This window comes from Bos javanicus, chromosome 1 (genome assembly GCF_032452875.1).
Source record: "Bos javanicus breed banteng chromosome 1, ARS-OSU_banteng_1.0, whole genome shotgun sequence".
In the NCBI taxonomy this organism is placed as follows: Eukaryota; Metazoa; Chordata; class Mammalia; order Artiodactyla; family Bovidae; genus Bos; species Bos javanicus.
Genome location: NC_083868.1, coordinates 81,832,982 through 81,856,167, shown reverse-complemented (window position 1 = coordinate 81,856,167; position 23,186 = coordinate 81,832,982). Strand labels below are relative to the sequence as shown.

The following is a 23,186-nucleotide window of genomic DNA, read 5'->3' as shown; positions in this document are numbered from 1 at the left end:
TGAAGTTCAAGCAAGTTTGAAGTATGACCTTAATTGAGGATGAGATTAAGGATCAGGTGCATACAGAGAGGATTTTTGTAGGGCATAAAAACTTTTGAGGATTCTCAGGAGTGTTGGGGGAGGGGACTGGATTTGGGACTGGATTTTCCATTAAAAAGGATGGGTCATTTTCTGTTGTAGATAATTAACCAGAACTAGGACCTCTAAAAAAGAGAGGGAGAGTAATTAGCACTCCCTGCCAGCTCTAGGCGGAGAAGGCAATGGCACCCCACTTCAGTACTCTTGCCTGGCAAATCCCATGGACGGAGGAGCCTGGTAGGCTTCAGTCCATGGAGTCGCTAGGAGTCGGACACTACTGAAGCGACTTAGCAGCAGCAGCAGCAGCCAGCTCTAGGGAGACTAGCAGGCCGCAGGTAACTTTTCATCCTTAAGTTTCTGTGAAGCCTTCCTTGAGTTCTGTCCTTCACTTCCCTAGCCGACTGTTTTCCTTTCTCTGGTTCCTACTGCACTTTGTACCCACCTTTATTACAGCAGCCAATTATCTTTTTAAAAATTAATTGAAGTGTAGTTTACTTACACCCAATTAGCCTGTATTGTAATTTGTAATCATATCTCTCCCAGTAGACCTCAAGGGCGAGGGACTGGCGCTGGTACACAGATCGCGGTTCAAATTCCAGCTATGCCACTAGCTACCTCTTTGACTTTAGGTAATTACTTAATCGCTGTATGCCTCGATTTCCTTATTATTTAGGCACAAAAAGTAAAAAATTGAAACGGGCACAAAGCTCCGCATCGCCTGCGGTTGCTGGGAGAAATGAAGGTGACTGCGTGTAAAATACCAGGCACAAAGTATGTGCAAAACAAAGGGCGCCTAGTAGGGTAAATTAGAAAGGGAAAGGCTACCCACTCCAGTATTCTGGCCTAGAGAATTCCGTGGACTGTATAGTCCATGGGGTCACAAAGAGCCGGACACGACTGAACGACTTTCACTTTCAGTAGGGTAAACATTTGTTAATTAACGTGCACTCAAATATTTACTGATAAACCACCCAGGTTTCAGGCCTGGAAGCACTCCCTCTCTCTTGGAGAGCCCTCACGTGCGGTCTGTGGGCCTTGTCCCGCGGGCAGCCTCAGGACTGGCTCTGCCGAAGAGAAAACCCCTCCCACAGACCTTACGGTCTCGTGAGCCATTGGGCCAGGACCAGGCTTTCAGGTTGCTAGGCTAGGGAGGTGGAGATCTAGACTGCGCCTGCGCAGACTGAGGGCTAAGATGCTTTCCGGTCGGGCGGGAGGAGGTGACGTCAGAAGCGGGGGCCCGCGGGGGCCGCCTGTAGCCCTGGGGACGTTGTATCTCTGGGCCCTAGGATCGCGTCACAAGTCGGCGACTGAGCTTTGGCGGCGGTGGCCGAGGCAGCGAAGGCGGCAGCGGCGGCGACAGCTCTGGGGTTTGCGTCTCGGGGTGTGTCGGCCGCCGCTGCTGCTTGGGCCTGGTATGTACAAATGGCTGATTAGGATTCTCGGCACCATTTTCCGTTTCTGTGACCGGCCGGTGCCCTCTGCCAGGGCCCTCCTGAAGAGGCGGCGCTCGAACAGGTGAGAGGAGAGGGGGCCGAGCCACGGCCTGGCTCTCTCCCCCTCCCCCACCCCGGATTCGGCTGGCGTAGCGTGATCCAGCCAGGCAGGCCCCGCTCGGCAGAAACAGGTAGCTGGGCGGAGGCGTTAGAGGTGCGGGTCGCGGGTGTCCCGGTGACGTAGTCGCTCCTCGGCGCTGTGCAGATGCGACTCCTGATGATGAAAGGGACTAGTGGTCGGTGATGTGAATATCTTCATTTTTAGAGTCCAAGCTGGTTTCTATCAACAAATGGGTTTTTTTAAATCATATTTTGCTGCTCTTAGGTTGAAAACTTAAAATTGAAGGAATACTGTGTTTGTGTGGCTCATTGTTTACAAAACACACTCCCAAGTGTCATCTCTGCGCAATAAGTGTAGTTAAGGGAAGTGAACTTCATAGTTTCCGCAAAGCTGTTTTGACTACACTTTCTGTTCTCTTAGCACCAAGACGCAGTAGCTGTCTTGTTTGGAAGGCAGCTGTCAAACTTTGCGTTTGTGTGTGTGTGTGTGTGTTTTGCTGGGGAGGGAGGGAGAGTGATCCTGTGCTTTAGCATTGCTGCTGCTGCTGCGAAGTCGCTTCAGTGTTGTCCGACTCTGTGCGACCCCAGAGACGGCAGCCCACCAGGCTCCCCCGTCCCTGGGATTCTCCAGGCAAGAACACTGGAATGGGTTGCCATTTCCTTCTAAAAGATCACTAATCTGTACTCTAAAATTAAGTTAAAATTTGGGGGAAACTAAAAGTTGTCCTTAGCATTTGCCTGTTGGTTTGTCCAGTTTCCTAGTGTCTACCACCTTCTTTAAGAATTAATCTAGAGAATAAAATACCATACCAATTCTATACATAATCCCCACAACTTTTAATGATCAAATGTTAATTTCATTTATTAAGCCTCAAGATCGTGAGAGGGTGGTTTCTTGGAGCTTGAGAGAGCAAGGTGATTATTTGTGAGTCTAAGAATTATATGTGAGTCTAAGAATGCAGGTCATTGATGAATTAGTTGTGGACTAAAAATTCCATCATGTGTTCCGGAGAGGGCAAGGTTTCAACATATTCTTTCTACCTTTCTGCAGGGTTGATATAGGCATCATTTGAGAACAAGTTGTAAAGTGCCTAAAATGATGCTTAGGGTATGTAAGGGTAGTGTTTATGTATTTTGTCCCAAGGGCCTTGTGCAGAGGCTCATGTGGATAGGCACTTGCTACTTATTTATTGAATAGAGAAATGTTAATTTCCTCTCCCTCGTCCTTTATTATTTTTACTATGAACCTCTACTGGTCAGGAAAACAGTGGTTTGTATATCAAAATCCTGTTCTTTACCACACATCCTTAATCTCAAATAACTTTTAAATGTAGACCATTTTTAAGTCCATCTTTAGAAAGATGATTATACCATGAACTTTTAACTTTCTTGAAGCATAGGCCCCAAAATTTTCTTGAATTTCCAAATTCTTGTTATCACTAGTAATATAGTTTCCATGATAAAAATGTAGTTAAATATAACACCTTTTTCTGGCTGAGAACTGTCTTTTAAGGCGTCTTGTCATCTTGTGTTTCCTATTTCTATGTGAAGTAGAAAATGACTTTCTCTTGTGGGGAGTGTCATCTTTCAAAAGGAAATTATTCTTAAATCATTTCTGTAAAGAAAAGAAATAACATACTCCTAAGCTTTTACGTGTTTTCCTTTACTAGGTAAGTGATATCTGGTTGGTTTCATGTTTGTATTTTAGCCAGACTACAGGTTATTATATAATAGGGAGTTTTGGATCTCTCTCATGTAGTTGAACCATAGTGTTACATCCTCAAATACTAGAGGCCTACTATATTGTAAACATCAGTTGGATCTCTTGACAAAGTGAATGGAAGATGGTGTATTGTATGAATAGTAAGCTTATAGAAATGCATATGTGTGGATATGCATATATACATATATATCTCTCTTTTCTCTTTTTTTCAGCACTCTGTTTTCTACAGTGGACGCTGATGAAATACCAGCCAAAAGACCAAGATTAGGTATTAAATATTAATTTTAAAAGTTAGTTTTTTAAGTAAGAAAAATATATGTGTGGACAAATTCAAAAGATAAAAAGTACATACAGTGAAATGTAAGTCTCTTTCCTCTCCCTCTTCTACTCAGTTATCCTTTCTAGAGGTAACCAGCATTACCAGAGACTTAAGTATCTTTCCAGATAAATCTGTGTGTTGAAAGTACGCTTCAAAATTCCTAATCTTCCTATAAAGTAAAGGTGCTGAGATAGCTGAATGAGTCAGTCTAAGCTGCTGCCTCAAATTGTTTCCTTCTCTATGTCTGAAGGACTAGACATCATTTGGTAAATGATGTAGATAAGAGGGAAAAGGCACAGGGGACCTACTATAGTAATATTTTCCTCTTTCTCAAAAATGCATGTTAATTGAATCTACCTCCAGATGAGGTAAAGAGTGGCCCTGTCTGTGTTAAGATTTCATTTAAATCCAATGAGTGGTTATTGAGCCTGTCTTACTCTTAAGCAATGTGTTGGGTTCCACAGGAAATATAAAAATGAGTATGACAGGGTCTCTATTTTATGGACCTTAAAACTGTAGGAGGTGTCTGATTATTTAGTGGGGGGTTTTAAGACAAGTGTTATAAATAATACTAATGTCCATGAGGATATGATAAATGACAACAAGAAAGGAAGTAACAAAATACTGTCCAGTTTTCTTCTGGTTAAGAGTCTCAATAAATATTTGATGAAGGAGCTAATATGTGAGATGAGTCTTGAAGGAAAGATGGGATATCAACAGAGAACAATAGGAAGGAAAAGCATTCTAGGCAGAGGGAACAGTATGGGAAAGTTGTGCAATTCAGGAAATAGCAAATAAAACTTAGGGAAAAAGTTGACAAAAGAGAGAGTTCAAAATATAGAGGGACTTTGACAGGAATTTATACTGAATTCATTAGGACAGTATTCCCAAAACATAGGAGAGCTAATAATTCACAAAATGATTGTAGGAGATCCAACATTCATAGCATTAAGTAACATCTGAATTATGTTATAAACTATTCATATTAATAAAAATATTGCATCTTTTTTCAGTTATTTTAATTTCTGATTATTTTAAGCAGAAAACATGTTAATTTAATGCTACCATGTATTTAAAACTTGGGTAATACATGTTGCATGTGTGCCAAGTTGCTTCAGTCATATCTGACTCTTTTTGACCCTATATCTGTAGCCCACCAGGCTTTTCTGTCCAAGGGATTTTCCAGGCAAGAATACTGGAGTGGGTTGCCAAGACTTCCTCCAGGGGATCTTCCCCTCAGGGGTCTCCTGCATTGGCAGGCAAGTTCTTTACCACTGCTGCTGCTGCTGCTAAGTCGCTTCAGTCGTGTCCGTCTCTGTGCGACCCCATAGACGGCAGCCCACCAGGCTCCCCTGTCTCTGGGATTCTAGCGCCACCTAATTGTCTCTTTTTTAACAGGCCCATCTAGAACTTAATATTGTGTTTTCATTTCCTCATAAGGCAAGTGAGGTTTCTTTACATTAATGGTAGCAATATAAAGTAACCTTTTATAAATATATTTGTTTAGCCAAAGAAAAAAAAGAATCAGTTTTGTTTAGCCAAAAAAAAAGAGTCAATTTTATAGAAAAATGTAAATAAACAACTGTATATGGTTAAAGATTTGATAGTGATACTAGAGAAGGTTCCTGCAATAATTTTGGCAGTTATCTTGGACTTCTATGTTAAAGTTCCCTCCTTCCTTGATTTCCACAAAATATAAAGATTTCTAACTAGAAACTATAGAAGGGAACTTCCCAAGGGGGAAGCAGTAGATAACAGAGACAATACTTACTGGCACAGCTTGGGAAGGTCTCTAGCAGTCCTGGCCACTCTCTGCATTGATGGCTATTAAGCACCTCAAGTGGGGCTATGCAACTGAGGAACTGACTCAGTTTTAATTGAATTTAAACTTAGGTAGCCACTTGTGGATACTGGCTACTATATCAGACAGTATGAATCTATTGGTTGCTTTGGAGAGAAGAAAAGGAAGGATGAAAATAAGGAGGAGCTTAGAATTGCAGACTCGATCTTACAGTTGAAAGGGATTCAAAGAGGTCTATGTAGTGTAGTCTCAGCAAAATAAGATGGTCTCATCTTCATTTTACAGATGAAGTGGACCTTCTAACCTTGTTCTCTTTTTTTTTAATATATGAAATCTTTTGATATAATTTTGGAGTACATTCAGATTTTGACAAAATTTGTAGGAAAATACAACAGTACATTTTGTGCCCACTATTTATGTTAAGAGTACCTCCTGCCCTTTGAGGTCTGGATGGCAGTCTGGATGGTAAGTGCCAATTCCTGAAGTCCTTTTTCTCCCACTTACAGCTCAGGAGAGTGTTATCCCTCAACATTATTAGAGGGTTAACCTGAAATTCTTTCCTATTCCTAAAATGAGAAGACATTTGCAAAATTTGGTACTTCTAACTATTCTGTAGTGACAGATTACTTAAAATTGGATTCTGCTTTACCCATTTAGCACACCTTTCCTGTTGTTTAAATTATTCATTTATTTTTCTGGAAAGTGTTTTATATCTTGTATGTTCTGGAGTGCTTGATGCTTAAAAGCCACCTTTTCACTTTCAGGCTGTTTTCCTGTGAAGCAGAATGTAGTTCTAAAGCACTCAGGCTAGTGCTTTAGAACACCATTAATTAGGAAATAGAAAAGGAACTGTAAAAAACAAGTCAGCAGTGTAGGAGGTGAGAAAGGGATAGTGAGCTAAAGGGAGGAAGTGGGGAAAGCATTGAAATCTATCCCCTCCACCCTTATTTATTTACTTAGTTTGTAATCTTTATTTTTGGTGACAAGGAGGGATGAGTCTGAGGTCTTCCAACACATCTTCTCCAGTATAGGCTAGCCTTGTTTCCGTCATGGATGTCTAGGAACCACATGTCTTATACTTCACTAATTTCTATCCTGAATGTAGCCAAGATAAAACAGGCACTAGGTAAGTTGTTGTTTAGGTCAGCTGTATTGGTACTTGCCTGAAAAGTAAGGACAAATCAGTGAGTTAATGGTAGTGCTTCCTATAGAATTCTGCTATACCTAGTAGCTATATGCTCCACCTTGTCTAACTTATACCCTTATCTCTCTAGGAAAGATTTATTTTACAGTATATATTCTGGGGAACTCATTGCTTGAAAGTTGTCATTTATGGCCTTTATTGTGTGTGTGAATTGGTATGTAATTTGCTAGGTGGTGATTTCATGCTTTTGTAGCCTCCCAGATACTTTACTTAAAAACTCCAAAGTCACAATGCTGAAATTGCAGATATTCAGATATGAGAAAAATTATTTTTACAGTTACTTTTTTCTCTCAGTGGTTGAAGACAGGACTACTAATAAAAATTGAGAGAGGCCTTTTCTAAGATATAATTTTTCTTTTGCTTGAAGCTTAATTACTCTATAGTTACATGTATATGTAATCTATATTACACTTTCCAGATTGCTTTATTCATCAAGTGAAAACCAGTCTGTACAATGCTGCCAGCTTGTTTGGATTTCCATTCCAGCTGACCACAAAGCCCATGGTAACTTCTGCTTGTAATGGAACACGGAATGTGGTCCCTTCAGGAGAGGTCAGTGAGGATAAGGTTTCATTGGAGCTACTAGTCTTTGTACTTAATCATTGAAGTTAAATTTTAGAAATATTCTCTTTTTAGGAATTAATGTGTAGAATGACTTCTTTCTGAAATGTTCATGTCTTAATTAGCCTTTATATAGAAATGAAATAATTAAAGGTTAAGAGATTATAGATCTAAAAAATATTTATAAAGAGCCTAATTACTAATAGAGTTGACCCCTGAAGAATGCTTGGGTTATGGGCCCCACCTCTCCACATAGTCAAAAATTCAGTAGTTGGCCTTCCAGATCCATGGTTCTGCCATATCTAAAGTCTCGCATCCATGGATTCCCAACTGGTAATCATGTAATGCTTTAGTATTTACTATTGAAAAAATCCTCATTTAATTGTATCCACACAGTTCAGACTCTGTTGACCAAGGGTCAACTCTACATCTGCTTTTTCATTTAAGTATGTGTGAAGAATCTTCAGTTGTTACTTTTTATGTCATTTTGTGAGTCTTGACAAATTAAACTTTTGGTATAATTGATGAAATTTCTTCTGTGAGGTAACTAAATCATTACCAGCAGAGTGATTTTTTTTTTTTCATATTAAAACTTATTTAAATTCTAAGAGTTATTACAGAGGTGATTCTTTTTGATTTCAAGGTGTTTTCAAACTCTTCATCTTCTGAACTGAATGGTTCTGGATCCTGGAACAACATGCTAAAACTGGGTAAGGTGGTCAAAAATATTTCTGTTTCCCCTTCCTCCTCCCACTTCTTTTCTCTGAGTTTTGGGAATATGAAAGGAAAATACTGATTTGGCTTTGGATGAAAGCATAGACATAGTCTCTACCATTCTAAAAAGCCAATAGCTTTCCTTTAGTATTGTCTTTGAATTTACTGTTATGATTCCTATTTGCTTTATCAGTGTCTTTAATGTGACTTAGATCAGGGCTTATTCATTAAAAAGAAAAAACAAAACAAAAACAATGTTACCTGAGCGCTTACTTTATGTTAGGCACTCTGCTAAATTATCAGGAATAACAAAATAATAAAACCTTTAGTAACAAAATAACAATAGTAAAACTTTAATAGCAAAGTAACAAAACAACAATAAAATAGCAAAATAATAAAACCTTGCCTTTGAGGGACATCATCTGATTGGGGAGTAACCTGAGGTTCCCAGTTCTCATAGTTTTGTGGATTAGGAATCTCTGTATCATCCTGAGACCCCCAAACTGAATTGTAATTATTTTATATATGATATAAAATTCCCTGACAGGAAAAAATAGGAAGACAGAGTCCTGAAGATGACTGTGATCTGTGCTACACAGATAGGCTTGAACAGTTTGAAAGAAAGAGGGAAAAAGCTTTTAGAGAAATTGTGCATTCAGAAAATTGACATATAGAGGAGATACCAGATTTACCTCGTGTCTGAAGTACTAGCACTATGTTTCTGTGGGTATGCAGAGCCTATTGAGAGAAGCACAGGTATTCCTAGAGCAGATTTCTTTCGTAAAGAAATCCACAGTCTCTAATCTGTAACTCTTGGACGTGTTTTTGGGAATTTTTTCTTTTTCTTTTTTTTCTTTTTATTTTTTCTTTGTTTATTTAATATTTAAAGAATCCCAACAACTCCGCCTACAATGCGGGACATCTGGGTTGGATCCCTGGGTTGGGAAGATCCCCTGGAGGAGGGCATGGCAACCCACTCCAGTGTTCTTGCCTGGTGAATCCTGAGCCCGGCAGGCTATAGTCCATGGGGTCACAAAGAGTCAGACATGACTGAGCCACTAAGCACACACACAGAACCCCACAGGATTGAACACCGATTCAAGTCAGGCTTTCCAAACAAATGAATGCAGGTCAGTTTAAGTTTTGCTGCTACTGACTTAAACAAGTTCAGCTTTAATCTCTTTGCACTCCAAGGCCCTGTAGTAGCTCCAGCAGAAAATGTGGCTGAAGTATAGTGACCATCGCACAGGTATTGGAAACTTCTGGTAAATGTAGTAACATAGCAGATTTTCATTTAAAAATACTTCTGTTTTCTTGAGAAGAAGAAACAATTTAAAAAATTTACTCAATTTGACTAGATTACAAAGAGTTTATAATCTTTAAGTTCCTCATGCCTCTTGTTAGCCCCAGCAAGCAAAACTAGTAAAGCTTTCCTGTGAATTATTACTGCCTACCTGAGAGCAAAGACAGATTAAACGCTATTGCTTTTCCTTTAACTTTTACAGAATTTGTGCTAGATAATAACAGAATTTGAAAAAAAATTATTTAGTTCTACTGTATAGACTGCTTATGGATTTTCTTTTCTAATGCATACTGTTCACAGGTTTCTTTGTGTTTTTCTTTTACAATTACAAATGGTTTTTAAAAATAGGTAATAAATCTCCTAATGGAATAAGTGACTATCCAAAGATCAGAGTGACAGTAACTCGAGATCAGCCACGCAGAGTCCTGCCTTCCTTAGGGTAAGCATTAATTCTGCCCTTCTGTAAATGGAAACTTGGTAATTTTTAAGTGCTCATTCTTGCTGGGCATTTTCGCTTTTATTCTATTGTATAATCTTAGTAAATAAGTACTTTGTGGTTAGTAACTTGCCAAATAATCATATAGCTGATGAGAGACTTGTACTCAAGTACAGGTTACTCTTTTCTGCTGTATCATATGCTTATATACTTTTGAAAAACTTTTTTTTAAAATTATTTTAATTTTTATTTGTGGGCATGCTGTGCAGCTTGTGGGACCTTAGTTCCCCAACCAGGGATCAAACCCAGGCCCTCGACAGTGAAAGCACGGCATCTTAATCACTGGACTGTCAGGGAATTCCCCTTTTAAAAAGAATTGTCACTCATAAACATTTTTTGAAGAATAATAAGCATACAGAACAGTGCAGAAATCATGTATGCAATGAACTATTATTATTTTATTAGTAATTTTCTTCTCCTTTTTATGTTCTGACTTTCTAGAATTTCTGTTGCTTGGATATTGGACCTCCTGGATTGATATAATTTTTCTATATATTCTCTTTTGTTGTTATCCTTGCCCTTTTAAAAAAGATCTTTTATTTAAAAATATATACATATGTATATACATATACATATATGCGTATATATATTTTTGGCTTCATAGTTTTTAATTTGTAAGCATCCTCCCCCTCCGTACTCCCCATGACTTTTTCTTTCTCCAAGCATTGGGTTCTTATTACAGAGATGCAGTAACTTTTATCTTTTTAAGCTGTTCATTATTTTACAATTACTTCTCCTTGTTTTGCCTGCTTCCTTTGAATTCCTCCTTTGGTTTATTTTGGTCTTACCTTTTCTTATTCAAATACCTGATAATCCCTGGCTATCCACTCATGTTTGAAAATGAGACACTAACTTTAAAAAGTAAGGCTCCCTGGACTTGGATAAATGGCTAATTATAGGGTTAGGAGGCTTCCCTGGTGGCTCAGATGGTAAAGCATCTGCCTGCAGTGAAGGAGACCCAGGTTTGATACCTGGGTCTGTTAGGAAAGATAGTAAAAAATGATCATGGAACATCTTGTGCTAGCAATTAAAGGATGCTTCAAAATTTAGGGACAGTTAAACATAAAATTTTATTCATTTCATCTTTATTCGACAGGAATATAGATGTGTTAATAAATAAATACATAATGTGAGAGGAAAAGACCTTTAAGTTGGATGCTAACTATTAAGGATAGAAGGAATGATGAAATTAGAAAATCACCATCTTGTAACTATCACAACTGATTTATACAGGGATCATCAGTTGAGCTGGAAGTAGTAAGTAAAAGTTCGATGGAGAAACCTGCCTGACACCACAACCAAAGAACAAAGTTTAAATCACCTACTGTGGGCAGACTGACGTCTTGGCCTCCAGATACATTGCACTGAGCAAGACATCATCACCTACTGTAGTATTCCTGCAAAGATCAATAATCTGAATGTAATTACAAGAAAACTGGTTAAGCTGAAATTAAAGTTAATTCTACAAAACAGCAGGCCTATACTCCTCATTTTACTCTTCATTTGTACTCTTCCTCTTTAACCTGTGATTATTTAGAAGTTTAAAAGTTTAATTATTTAGAATTGTTTAATTTCCACATGTTTGGGCCTTTTCAGATATTTTCTGTTATTGATTTCTAGCATAATTTCATATGGTCAGAGAATATACTTAGTATGATGTCAGTTCTCTTAAATGTTTTAACATTTGGGACTTCCCTGACAGTCCAGTGATTAAAACTCTGTACTTCCACTGCAGGCGGCATGGGTTCAATCCCTGGTTGGGAAACTAAGATCCTGCATGCTGTACAGTGCAGCCAAAATATGAACAATAAAAATAAATTTGTTAACATTTGTTTATGTACAAGAGTATGTAGTTTGGGTGTTATTCAGTGTGCATTGAGAAGAATGTGTATTGTGCTACTGTTGGTGGAGTGTTCTATAAATATCAGTTATTTGCTGATAATGTTTACTGATTTTCTGTCTACTTTTTTGATGATTGATGAATATAGTGTTGATGTTTTGTGCTGTAATTGTGGACTTGATTATTTCTCCTATCCAGTTATGTTAGTTTTAGCTTCATGTATTCTGAAACTCTGTAGGTGAATAGATTTGACCTAGACCCACGAGTTGTTACCATTCTGCCAGTTTGCTTTATCATTCTGTGTTATATGTACATAATGTTTTTTGCTGATTCATTTGAGAGTACATCTTAGACTCACACCCCTTTAATCATAAGTACTTGACTGTTTATTTCTAAGAATGAGGACATTCACTTATATAATCCTAGATTACCAAAATCAGAAAATTTAACATTGATGTAATACTATTATATAATCTTATTTAAATTTCTCTATTACAGAGATTATTTTTTCTGGCCCACAATTCAGGGCAGGATCATGTATTATATTTAATTTTCATGTCTCTTTGATCTCCTTTAATCTAGAACAACCCCTCGTCTCACTTTGTAATAGCATGAATATTTTTAAAGTGTACAAAGCGACATTTTCTCATGATTTGTTTAAGATCATGCAAATTTTTTTGGTAAAGATACTGCCTACGTGATATAGTGTCCTTTCTTTTTTTTTGGCCCTGCCATCGAGCATGTGGGATCTTAGTTCCCCAACCAGGGATCAAGCCTACGCCCCTTGCAGTGGGAGCTCGGTGTCTTAACCATTGGACTGCCAAGGAGGTCCTTGTTGTGTCCTTTGTTAAATACCATATCAGGAGTGACATGATGTCAGTTTGTTCCGTTATTGGTAATGTCAGGAGAGGCAAGCAGCAACAGTGACTAGGTGGGGGTTTCATGGCTTCTGATTCTTTAGCATTTATTAATTTATTGTTCATTAGTTTGCTATTCAGCAGACACTGATGGAGTGCCTTTTGACTTAGCTCAGGTACCAGGATACAGTGGTGAAAGGATGAAATCTCTGTCTTCATGGAGTTTAAACTTGAGTGTGGGTTGCAGACATTAAACAATCACACCAATACTTAATTGCAGTGGTGCCAAATGACTATAGGAAAAGTGCAGTACCAGAGGAGGGTATGTAGTGTAATAGGGAGCTGAAGCCAGATTTGGAGTTGGAAAACTGGGCATGAGGAAGAGGGCAGAGGCTTTCATGTGGCAGCCCTGGTGGTTCATCTTAGTTTTAGTAGACATTTACATTTAATAGATATTCTATCACAGAATTTTGTGGTGCCCTCTACTCCAGAGATCTGATTTTTGTGAATGGTAGTTGTCAGGAGCAAGCTTAACCTGAGTCAGCTTAATCACAGGATGGCCTGGAGCTTAAACTCCAGTAATTTAAGCAGCTTGGGAGTAACTGTTTTTTCTTTTCTTATTTTTCTCAGTTTTGCTTTGAGCTCAGAAGGCTATACTAGAAGACCAGGTGGCCGTCGCCACAACAAAGGCAATCCAGAGAGTTCTTTAATGTGGAGGCCTCAGGAGCAGGTTGTAACAGAGATGATTTCTGAAGAGGGTGGCAAGGGTCTGAGGCGTCCTCATTGTACTGTGGAGGAGGTAAGCCCTTTTAGCGTGATCTCGCTAAAGTAATTTTAGGAATTGGGGGTCGGTGGCAATAAATAATATATATTCTGTGGTACAAAATTCAAAAGATAATAAGGATCCATTCAAAAGGATGTACAGGGACTGTAAATTTCCCACTCTCCCTCCTGTATCTGGCTTCTGTTTGATACTTCTATGTATCCTTCTAGAGATATTCTATACGTATTGTAATTTAGTCAGTTTTCAGGTAAAAGAAAGGAAAAGTAATCATGTTAGGAAAAGATATGATTATAGATTTCTTTGTTTTAGATGCCTGAATTATTCTAACTTGTTTCTTTCATAAGCTGTAATAACTGTGATTAAGTAAGGAATGTAAATGGTGTACATGTCTGTTTTGTCCTTAGGTTTTCAGGGCACTTAGTGTGATGTGTTCATCAGCAATCTTCCTTTCCTTCTCGAAGTCTTCACTTACTTTGGGAGAATTTAGAACTATTCCTGTCTCTGGCATTTCCCCTAGACCATTACCTATTGTAATTTGCTAAATGGTTTTCTCAACCACTTAATTTAGTTCATCAAAGAAATACTTACTTGGGTCCCAGCAGTTCAAAATTGAATAAAATATTGTCTCTGTTCTCTAGGAGCTTATACATTAAATTGTATAATGTAGTCAGAAAAAATGTAGGCAGCGAAAGCAATGGACTGCAGCCCTGGAGGGGGTTTTAAGGAAAGGTATTAAAGTGCTTTAATATCTCCTCCTGGTGGGCTGCCGTCTGTGGGGTCGCACAGAGTCAGACACGATTGAAGCGATGCAGCAGCAGCAGCAGCAGATGAGAATTTGGGGACTGAGAAGATATATATGGGGATATACAGGCTGTATTCTAGAAATATTGCGAGGTAATATTATCAAGAACTTATTTACTGGTTAAGTGTGATATAAGTTTAGATGGAAGAACCTGAGTCCCAGATTTCAATCTTGGATAAGTTTATGCCAAGATACCCTAGGTATTTAGGGGAAGATGATCGCTTCAGTTTTGGAAGTTTAAAGTGCTTGTGAAACATGCAAGCAGACATATCCCTTAGACTCCTGGATATGCGTGATGGGAGTTTTGAAAAGGCGGCAGGGCTAGGGACACATTTATGAATCTTCTGCATATTGGTGTTGGATAAATCAAGGGAGTTGAAGAGATTACTCAGAGAATGTAGTGTGAGAAGAGATAATCTGCAGAACCATCAACAGTTAAAGGCAGGAAGAAGAAATAATCTTTACTGGAGACTGAAAAGATAGTCTTCAAGAGATCAGGAGAATTTATTGTCCAGGAAGGCAAGGTGAGGGTGGCAAGGTGAAGAACTGGAGAGGTCAAGTGACAGAAGGGCTGAAAGAGTGTCTGTTAGATCTGGCCATAGAGGGTCAGTGGTGTCTTTGGTAAGACCAGTTCCATTTTGGAAGTTGAATGTTCTGAATGTGCAAGTGGATTATTTGTGCTGAGTTTTTTTTTATGGTTAACCTAGTTCCACTGTCAAAAACTCACATGCTATCAGGGTCCAGCAAATAATATAAATGAGTGAAATGGGCTGAAGTGAATAGCTCACCAACAGTTCCCATTTGTTAATACAGTGTTTCAAAAGGGGCCAGATTTTGGGGGGCTTTCTCTTTTCAAGTTATAAAATTGGTAAGTAAAATCAAAGGAGTTAAAAGAACACTGAGATAAAAAAAGGAATGTGCTGGTGAATGAAACATTCATAAGCTGCGTTTGACCTCTTAGTCTTTGTTTATGATTTAATTATAGGTTTGATGTGCTAGTAGTTACCTAAATGCTTTGTTTTACTTAGGGTGTTCAAAAAGAAGAAAGAGAGAAATACCAGAGGTTATTGGAGCGACTTAAAGAAGGTGGTCATGGAAATTGTGTTTCTCCTATAGCTTCAACTCATCAAAGGTAAAGATGAGCTAACAAGATAAATGCTTTGCCAGACAACTTTTTTTCTTATTTTTGTAGAGGGGATTGTTGGGAAAGGCTTGTTGAAAAAAGAGATTAATACTGAAAGCAGGAGCCCTATAATTTGAACATTGTATCTTGTGATGGATTATATAGAACAGTGGTTTTACAAAATATAATTTTCTGTTCGCTTTAGAGTCCTTTGTTCAAGTGAACTGTTACATGAAACTCTGATATAGAAAAGTGAAATCATTGGTTGAAGTTGGATTCCCAGGGAGCAGAGTGTTTTTTCAGCCTCCCTAACACACACATTTCTCACAATCTCTGTCTTCCTTTCTCCTCCTCTTCTCCCCTGCCTTTTCCTCCCTTACCTCCCCTTATTCCTCCCACCACTGCCTCTAAAGACACATTGTCCCTAAGGCATCTTAGTGGATGGATCTTAGCACAGTTGGAAACTCTCTACTCTACAGATAAGATTAAAGTCACCCCAAGTCATAAGAAATGTTCCTTGTAAGACTACATGTTACTTAAATGTGCTGAGTCCACAAAATAGTTGAGAATGGTACAAGGAATTGATGTCTGGCCTTTTATTTCTCTGTAGAAAGGGGACAAAGATTATATGAGCTCAGGATTGAGGTCTACTTGATAATTCTAGTAAGTGGTGTGAGAATACACAGAGGGGGATCCCAGAGATTATGTAACAATAAGTTGAAAAAGTCACAAGACTGTCTAGCTTGTTGATTGCAGAAATAACAAGGGATTATTTGGAAATTTTAACTTTAGTTGTGAACTTCAAAACAATGCTCAGTTTAGTCAGTCAAAATGTTCCTGTTTTTTTCCATTTTGACTACCCACTGTTGGAAGCAGCAGGATGAACTATTGGTTTTGTCATTCGGCTTTTAATGTGTTGTTTTGGGATGCATTTCAGTATATCATTTAAAATCTTTCATTTTTTAACTTGGGTATTATCATTCTGAGATTTTTCAGTCAAGGTGGCTTTGGGAATTGAAAACATCCAGTTTTATGGTAGAGAAACTGGAGGTTAGGTATCTTGGCTGGAATATTAGAATCAGGATCAGACTCCTTTTATCCTGGTCTCAGATGATACTATATTGTGATCTCTCTCTTGTGAGTTGACATTTCAGGGTAATCAGTAACTCTTGTCTAGAGAAGTTTGCCAGTTAGAGACAGTGAATACTTACGATAGATTTTCCTTTTATATCTGATCTTCACTTTTTGTGTTTCTAAGTTCTCAAAGAAGTCAGATGGACACATTAAAGACCAAAGGCTGGGGGGAAGAGCAAAGTCATGGAGTCAAAACAACTCAGTTTGTTCCAAAGCAATGTGAGTTCCCAGATTTAGCCCTATCTTAATACCCTTAATATGTTGAACTTAGTTCAAAAGCATATAAAATTGAAAAATGTAATACTATTGAAAGATGGTGTACCAAACTTTAAAACATTGTCAGACCCCAGGCTGTTGACTTACCCAGTACTAGTAATTTAGTAAGAAAACTATTTCAAGTTAAAGCTGATCTATAAAATAACCTCTTGATTATTTTTCCTAGCTCCTATATTGTAGCATATATTTTGTGAGCCTAAAATTAGTTTTGTTGTATTCCTATATTAATATCCTTGTTTTTTTCCACTTGCTATTCACTAAATAACACTAAGTGATAGCTTACTAAATAAGCAGATGTTAGCCGGTTTACACTAAAGATTATATGTAAAGGAGAAAGAGATTTATGCAGCATTTTTTAGCAACTTAATTTGTATAAACACTAATCTCTTTGGAATCCATTTTAGCATTTCAGTGTAAATGAGTATTTTCATACTTCGGAGACTAAGGTGAAATGCTAGCTATATGATTGATTAACAAAGGAAACACTTTTTTTTTTTTTTTTACCATTCTCACAGATAGAGTTGTTGAAACAAGGGGACCTCTGTGTTCAGTGAGAAGTGAAAAGAGGTACACCGTTCGGTTTATTCTAACTTCTCTTTTGACATATTTTCTTTCTTTCTTTTTTTGGCCGCACTGCTCGGCTTGTGGGATCTTACTTCCCCACCCAGGTATTGAACCCGTGACCCCTTCAGTGGAAGCGTGGAGTCTTAACCACTGGACTGCAAGGAAAGTCCCTGACGTTATTTTCTTACTTTATAAACTGTATTTAAGAGTAACCACATCTGTGAAACTGTGAACTCTCCTCAGCTCTGGCAGTCAGTCAGCATATGTCGGTATATAGGTAGCTCTTGTGTAAGATGCCCACCCTAGCTTGGGAGGGTGCCCTTCTCTCCTAGACGTTAGGGGTTGGGAGGCATCAATGAGTGCTGCTGAGATAAGACTGTGAGTGTGGTGGGTAGTTCTAGTGACCTAGTGATCAGCATCTCAAGTATATGAACGGTGAAGGCAGTTCTCTGTGCCTTAGGATTTTAGTTGCTGGTCCATTTATAGCAGAGTATGGTAAACTGTGACCCATGGACCAAATCTGGTCTACCTGTTTGTAAGTACATTTTTATTGGACACAGTCATGCTCATTCATTTACATGCTGCATAGGGCTGCTTGAAAACAACAAAGTTGAGATGATATGACAGAAACCAAAAGACCTGCAAAGCCTAAGATACTTATGAGCTGATCCTTTTTAGAAAAATTTTGCTAACTTTTGGTTTAGAGGACTATATAAACTCAAGGCAATATTTGTTACTAATTATTAAATCTTATTTCTAAAACTAGTTTAACATGTACCAGATTAAAATCATCCAGTCTGTAATTTCTCAGTTTTTTTCCTCAGGTGTTCAAAGGGGAAAATTTCTGATACAGAAAAGACAGTTGGAATCAGACTAGAAAATGAATGTGTAAGTAGAAACCTCAGTTAAATTTTATGCCTTTGCTTCTTTCACGTGACTTACATTAAAATTTTGGTGCCCATGAAAAATAAGAAAGATGATATTTGTTACTTTAATTTCTAATTCCATTATTTTGCTTGAAAAAGCAGCAAGCATTGAAGATACACACCTTTGGCTTTCTTCTAAGTTGCCAGATTTTTATCTCTGTGCAGTAGCCACCTTTGTGAGAGAGACCAGCTTGGCTCCATCTCAGCCCTTATCTGTGTTGCCTGGCTTCTTTTGGAGATTTTTTTTAAAACCGTACATCTTTGTGCTGTGTGCACTAAGTTGCTTCAGTCATGTCCGCCTCTTTGCGACCCCATGGACTGTAGCCCACCAGGCTCCCCTGTTCATGGGATTCTCCAGGCAGGAATACTGGAGTGGGTTGTCATGCCCTCCTCCAGGGGATCTTCTGGACCCAGGGATTGAATCTGTGTCTCTTATGTCTCCTGCATGGCAGGCAAGTTCTTTATCACTAGCGCCACCTGGGAGGGAAGCCCATACATCTTTAGGGAAAATAAAATTTGTTTAGGACTTTTCAGATTCAAGATTTCATATTTACTTGAAACTATTACAAATCTTCTTACAAATGTTGAGTTTTAAGCCAGCTTTTTCACTCTGCTCTTTCACCTTCAAGAGGCTCTTCAGTTCCTCCTCACTTTCTGCCATAAGGGTGGTGTCATCTGCATAACTGAGGTTATTGATATTTCTCCCTGCAAAAACTTGATTCCAGCTTATGCTTCATCGAGCCCAGCATTTCACACGTACTCTGCATATAAGTTAAATAAGCAGGGTGACAATATACAGCCTTAACGTACTCCTTTCCCAGTTTTGAACCAGTCCACTGTTTTTATACTAAGAACAAGTTTACCTAGTATAAAAATAGCAGTGGTTTATTTTTATTTATTTATTTATTTTAATATACAATTTTTATTATTTATTTTTAGCTGTGCTATGTCTTCATTGCTGTGTGTGGGCTTTCTCTAGATGTAATGAGCGGGGCCTACTCTAGTTCTGGTGCTCTGGTGTGCAGGCTTCTTATTGTGGTGGCTTCTCTGTTGCCGAGCAAGGCTCTAGGGTGCTTGGGCTTCAGTAGTTGTGGCTCACAGGCTCTGGAGCATGGGCTCAGTAGTTGTGGCACAGGGGCTTAGCTGCCCTGAAGTATGTGGGATCTTCCTGAACCAGAATTCGAACCCATGTCCCACGCATTGGCAGATGGATTCTTAAAACCACTGGATCACCACGGAAGTCCACCCGTGGTTTATTTTGAGTGATAGGATTAAGGGTCATATATTTTGCTTTTTTAAAGTTTTTCAATATATCTTTTGACTATATTATTTTTAATTGAGATAAGTGAAAATAATTTTCTTGCTGCTGCTGTGGCTAAGGTGCTTCAGTCGTATCTGACTCTGCGACCCCATAGACAGCAGCCCACCAGGCTCCTCTGTCCCTGGAATTCTCTAGGCAAGAACACTGGAGTGGGTTGCCATTTCCTTCTCCAATGCATGAAAGTGAAAAGTGAAAGTGAAGTCTCTCAGTTGTGTCCGACTCTTAGCGACCCCATGGACTGCAGCCTACCAGGCTCCTCCATCCATGCGATTTTCCAGGCAAGAGTACTGGAGTGGTTGCCATTGCCTTCTCCAAATTTTCTTGCTACCTCCTGGGAAAACGATGAATGTTCTGTTTCATGGTTTATAATTGAGGTGTCTTGTTTGTGAACCTTAGGTCTTGAAGTTTTTATTCCCTCTTGTAGGGACAGGCAGATAACGCTTTTTGTACTTCACTCATTTGGGGATTTACTAATTCTCTTTTCTTTCAAAATAATGGTGCTGTTTTATATTTCATGTTTTATGTATGTGTATATATACAAATATCAAACATGTCAGTAGAATATGGGAATTTTTTTTAACCAGAGGAGGGGACTTCAGCTGGAACCCGACCTGTCTGAAGAAGTGTCAGCCCGACTCCGCCTGGGTAGTGGAAGCAATGGCTTACTCAGGAGGAAAATGTCAATACTTGAGACAAAAGAAAAAAATTGCTCAAACAAAGAGAGGGATAAAAGGACAGATGATCTTCTTGAACTTACAGAGGTATTGTTTCTTATGTTAATCAAATAAGAGGCATGTTTTTAAATAACCTTAGTTATTCAAGGCTTGAGTGCATGTTTTGTTTTGAGGAGTTTCTCCAGGCTAGGGAATGTATGTGTGAAGGAAATCAGGCCCAAGGGCAGGTCGATACACTGATCATTCAGTTTAGTTCAGTCGCTCAGTCGTGTCCGACTCTTTGGGACCCCGTGAATCGCAGCACGCCAGGCCTCTCTGTCCATCACCAACTCCCGGAGTTCACTCAGACTCATGTCCATCGAGTCACTGATGCCACCCAGCCATCTCATCCTCTGTCGTCCCCTTCTCCTCCTGCCCCCAATCCCTCCCAGCATCAGAGTCTTTACCAATGAGTCAACTCTTCGCATGAGGTGGCCAAAGTACTGGAGTTTCAGCTTTAGCATCTTGATCTGTAAAAGTGGCCTAAGGGATTAGATTAATTTCAGCAAATGTGAGTGGACAGAATTATCACATATCTTGGAATATAATGGATTCTTTGTAGATTCTTTTTCTAAGCTTAAAGTATTTTGAGTTATGTAGTATGAGTTTGACATTACAAAGAGATTTGTTGCAGTTTTTTTGTTTTTGTCTTTTTAACATTTTATTTTATTTACTTATTTTTGGCCGTGCTGCACAGCCTATGGGATACCAGTTCCCCAACCAGGGTTGGAACTGAGACTCTGGTAGTGAAAGTGCTGAGTTCAAACCACTGGACTGCCAGGGAACTCCCTTTCATTGCAATGTTTGTTAAGTGATTATGGTTCTCTAAAATGCCCCTTTCATTGATCATTGTACAACAAATAAGTAAAAACTTGTAGAAAACAAGGAAATGAAGGTAGTTAAAAATTCTCATTTTAAAAGTGAGCCCATATTTTGGCTCCTCCATTGTTGTCTTAGCATATGTCCTATTAGGTGATTATCTATTGAGCACTTTTTATGTATTGGGCATGCAGGTGGAGAGAAAGATCCATAAAGTTGCAAAATTGTGTATAGTGGTAGAGGAAGCAGAAGTGAAAATATTTGGATGAAAGTTTCTAGTTGGTTTGTAGATTCAGGCTTATAGCATAAATTTATGTTTATCTGTGTAGTTCTTTAGAAAAATGATGCCATCTATTCAATATGGACTCAGTTGCCAGACTGCTGCCTAGTTTTCTAGTTTCTGCTTATTCTCTTCACGTCAGAAATGGATAGAATGATCTCTTTGATGCCCTAATTTTATTACTTTGATTTTTTAAAATCAAGGTTCAGGAGATAGTTAGGGAAAGTATGAAAATGCTTTTATAGTGTTGTGAAATGAGAACAAAGTTCAGGAGTTAGACACTTCCTGGTTCAAATCTTGGCTCTGTTTTTTAATCATCATATGACTCTGCATGTAACCAAAATTCTCTGAGGTTTACCTCTTCTATAATGGTAATGGTGACATTACCAAATGGTGACATTACCATTATTGGTGTCACCAATAATGGTGATAGTACTTTCCCCACAGATAGGGATCAATGATGCACTTCAAGCATCTGGTACGTGCTTGGCTCATGGTGCTCAATAAATGGTAGTAGGATAACTGAGACTATACTTCAAACACTTTTACCCAATAACTTTTTCTAGCAGCTAATAATTGGGCTAGCATTTCTTATAACCATTAGTAAGTCTGCTTTGTGGTCCTGAATTAAAATCTTTTTATCCTTTAATTTAGTAGGTCTTTGATAGTTTTTCTTAAGGGTCAAGTATTACAGAGATGAAAAGCTTTTTTCAATCTCAGACTTTCAGAATCTGATAATGGTTCTTTATTAAAGTAACAACCTCTGGACTTTATAATTCAGGACATGGAAAAGGAAATCAGTAATGCTCTAGGGCATGGCCCACAGGATGAGATCCTAAGTAGTGCTTTCAAATTACGAATCACTCGAGGAGATATCCAGACCTTGAGGAACTATCACTGGCTCAATGATGAAGTAAGTTGTCTTTTTTTTTTTAACCCCTTGGACTATCATTATGCTTAACTCTTTTCTACCTGCAACATCGTGGTTTCTACACAGAAGGGATTGGTAAGGCAGCTTTAGTTTACCTAAAACAAACACATCTTAAACCTTGAAAAGATAGTTAATTCTGATTGTTTGCTGCCTTTAATTAGCAATGTTTCCCTCTTCTGCCTCTGCTTTGTTTCATCTACATCTTCATTTATTAGTGACATTTTTATGAACCCTGGGTGCAACTGATAAATAGAAGGAAGCAGACAAGTGATCATTTATTTTAGATGAATTCTTACACGAGCCGTATGTGTTTCTTTATTTCATTTGAGTGATAAGTATAAAAATTTGCCTAATTGTCTTGTATTGTTACATCTTCACCTAAAGCTAGGTGTTAGTTCTTACCAGTTTTCTGGTTGATCCTTTACCCAGCTGTGCAGCCCCCTGCATTTTCTCCCTTTGCCTTCCTTTCCTCTTGCCATGACTCATGGCATATAAACACATTCTTGTAGAAGTAGAACATTTCTGTTTCATATTATAAATGCAATATGTTTATTATAAAAAATTTAGAAAATATAGGAAAAGTGAAGGAACAATATTATCATTCAAAAGTGGCACAGCTCTCTTGTAATAATCTATAATGGAAAAGAATCTGAAAAAGAATATATGTAGAATTGAATCACTTTGCTATACATCTGAAATATTGTAAATCAACTATATTTCAATTAAAAATGATTAAAAGTACATATTTCTATGAAAACAAAAAATGGCACAACTCAAAAGCAAACAAAATAAGTGTTGTTTTGGTGTATTTCTTTCCAATGAGTTTTTAAAAATTGAGGTATAATTTATGTAAAATTCACTTTCAGTTAATATTTCTGCATGTTTTATGTGTGGTGTAGTTACATACACCTTTTAGTTGTTGCAGAATTTCTCCTTGAGTTCTTTCTCTTGGCTCTCTTACTCATATGCCTCAGAAGTACAGTCTCATTACTTCTTAATCCGTCCCATTTTACACTGATCATTTTTTGCTTTCCATCTTCTGTCATAGATAGCCCTTTTATCTT

At 38.2% G+C, this 23,186-nt stretch overlaps 1 protein-coding gene across 4 annotated transcripts in view; it reads left to right on the top strand.

Annotated features, from left to right (window-relative positions):
* Positions 1–1,293: 1,293 nt before the first annotated feature.
* Positions 1,294–23,186, top strand: part of SENP2 (SUMO specific peptidase 2) — a 35,034-nt gene continuing 13,141 nt past the window's right edge. The window contains exons 1-12 of one of the 4 annotated variants that reach the window (XM_061413569.1): positions 1,294–1,593; positions 3,567–3,622; positions 7,097–7,230; positions 7,883–7,949; positions 9,605–9,695; positions 13,080–13,248; positions 15,064–15,167; positions 16,417–16,511; positions 17,237–17,295; positions 17,958–18,020; positions 19,964–20,140; positions 21,973–22,104. In XM_061413569.1, the coding sequence (XP_061269553.1) occupies positions 1,493–1,593; positions 3,567–3,622; positions 7,097–7,230; positions 7,883–7,949; positions 9,605–9,695; positions 13,080–13,248; positions 15,064–15,167; positions 16,417–16,511; positions 17,237–17,295; positions 17,958–18,020; positions 19,964–20,140; positions 21,973–22,104 (1,248 nt within the window). In that variant the 5' untranslated portion in view covers positions 1,294–1,492. Of the gene's footprint in view, positions 1,594–3,566; positions 3,623–7,096; positions 7,231–7,882; positions 7,950–9,604; positions 9,696–13,079; positions 13,249–15,063; positions 15,168–16,416; positions 16,512–17,083; positions 17,136–17,236; positions 17,296–17,956; positions 18,021–19,963; positions 20,141–21,972; positions 22,105–23,186 lie in introns of all 4 variants that reach the window. The other 3 variants (XM_061413575.1, XM_061413583.1, XM_061413589.1) reach the window with 3 other exon arrangements.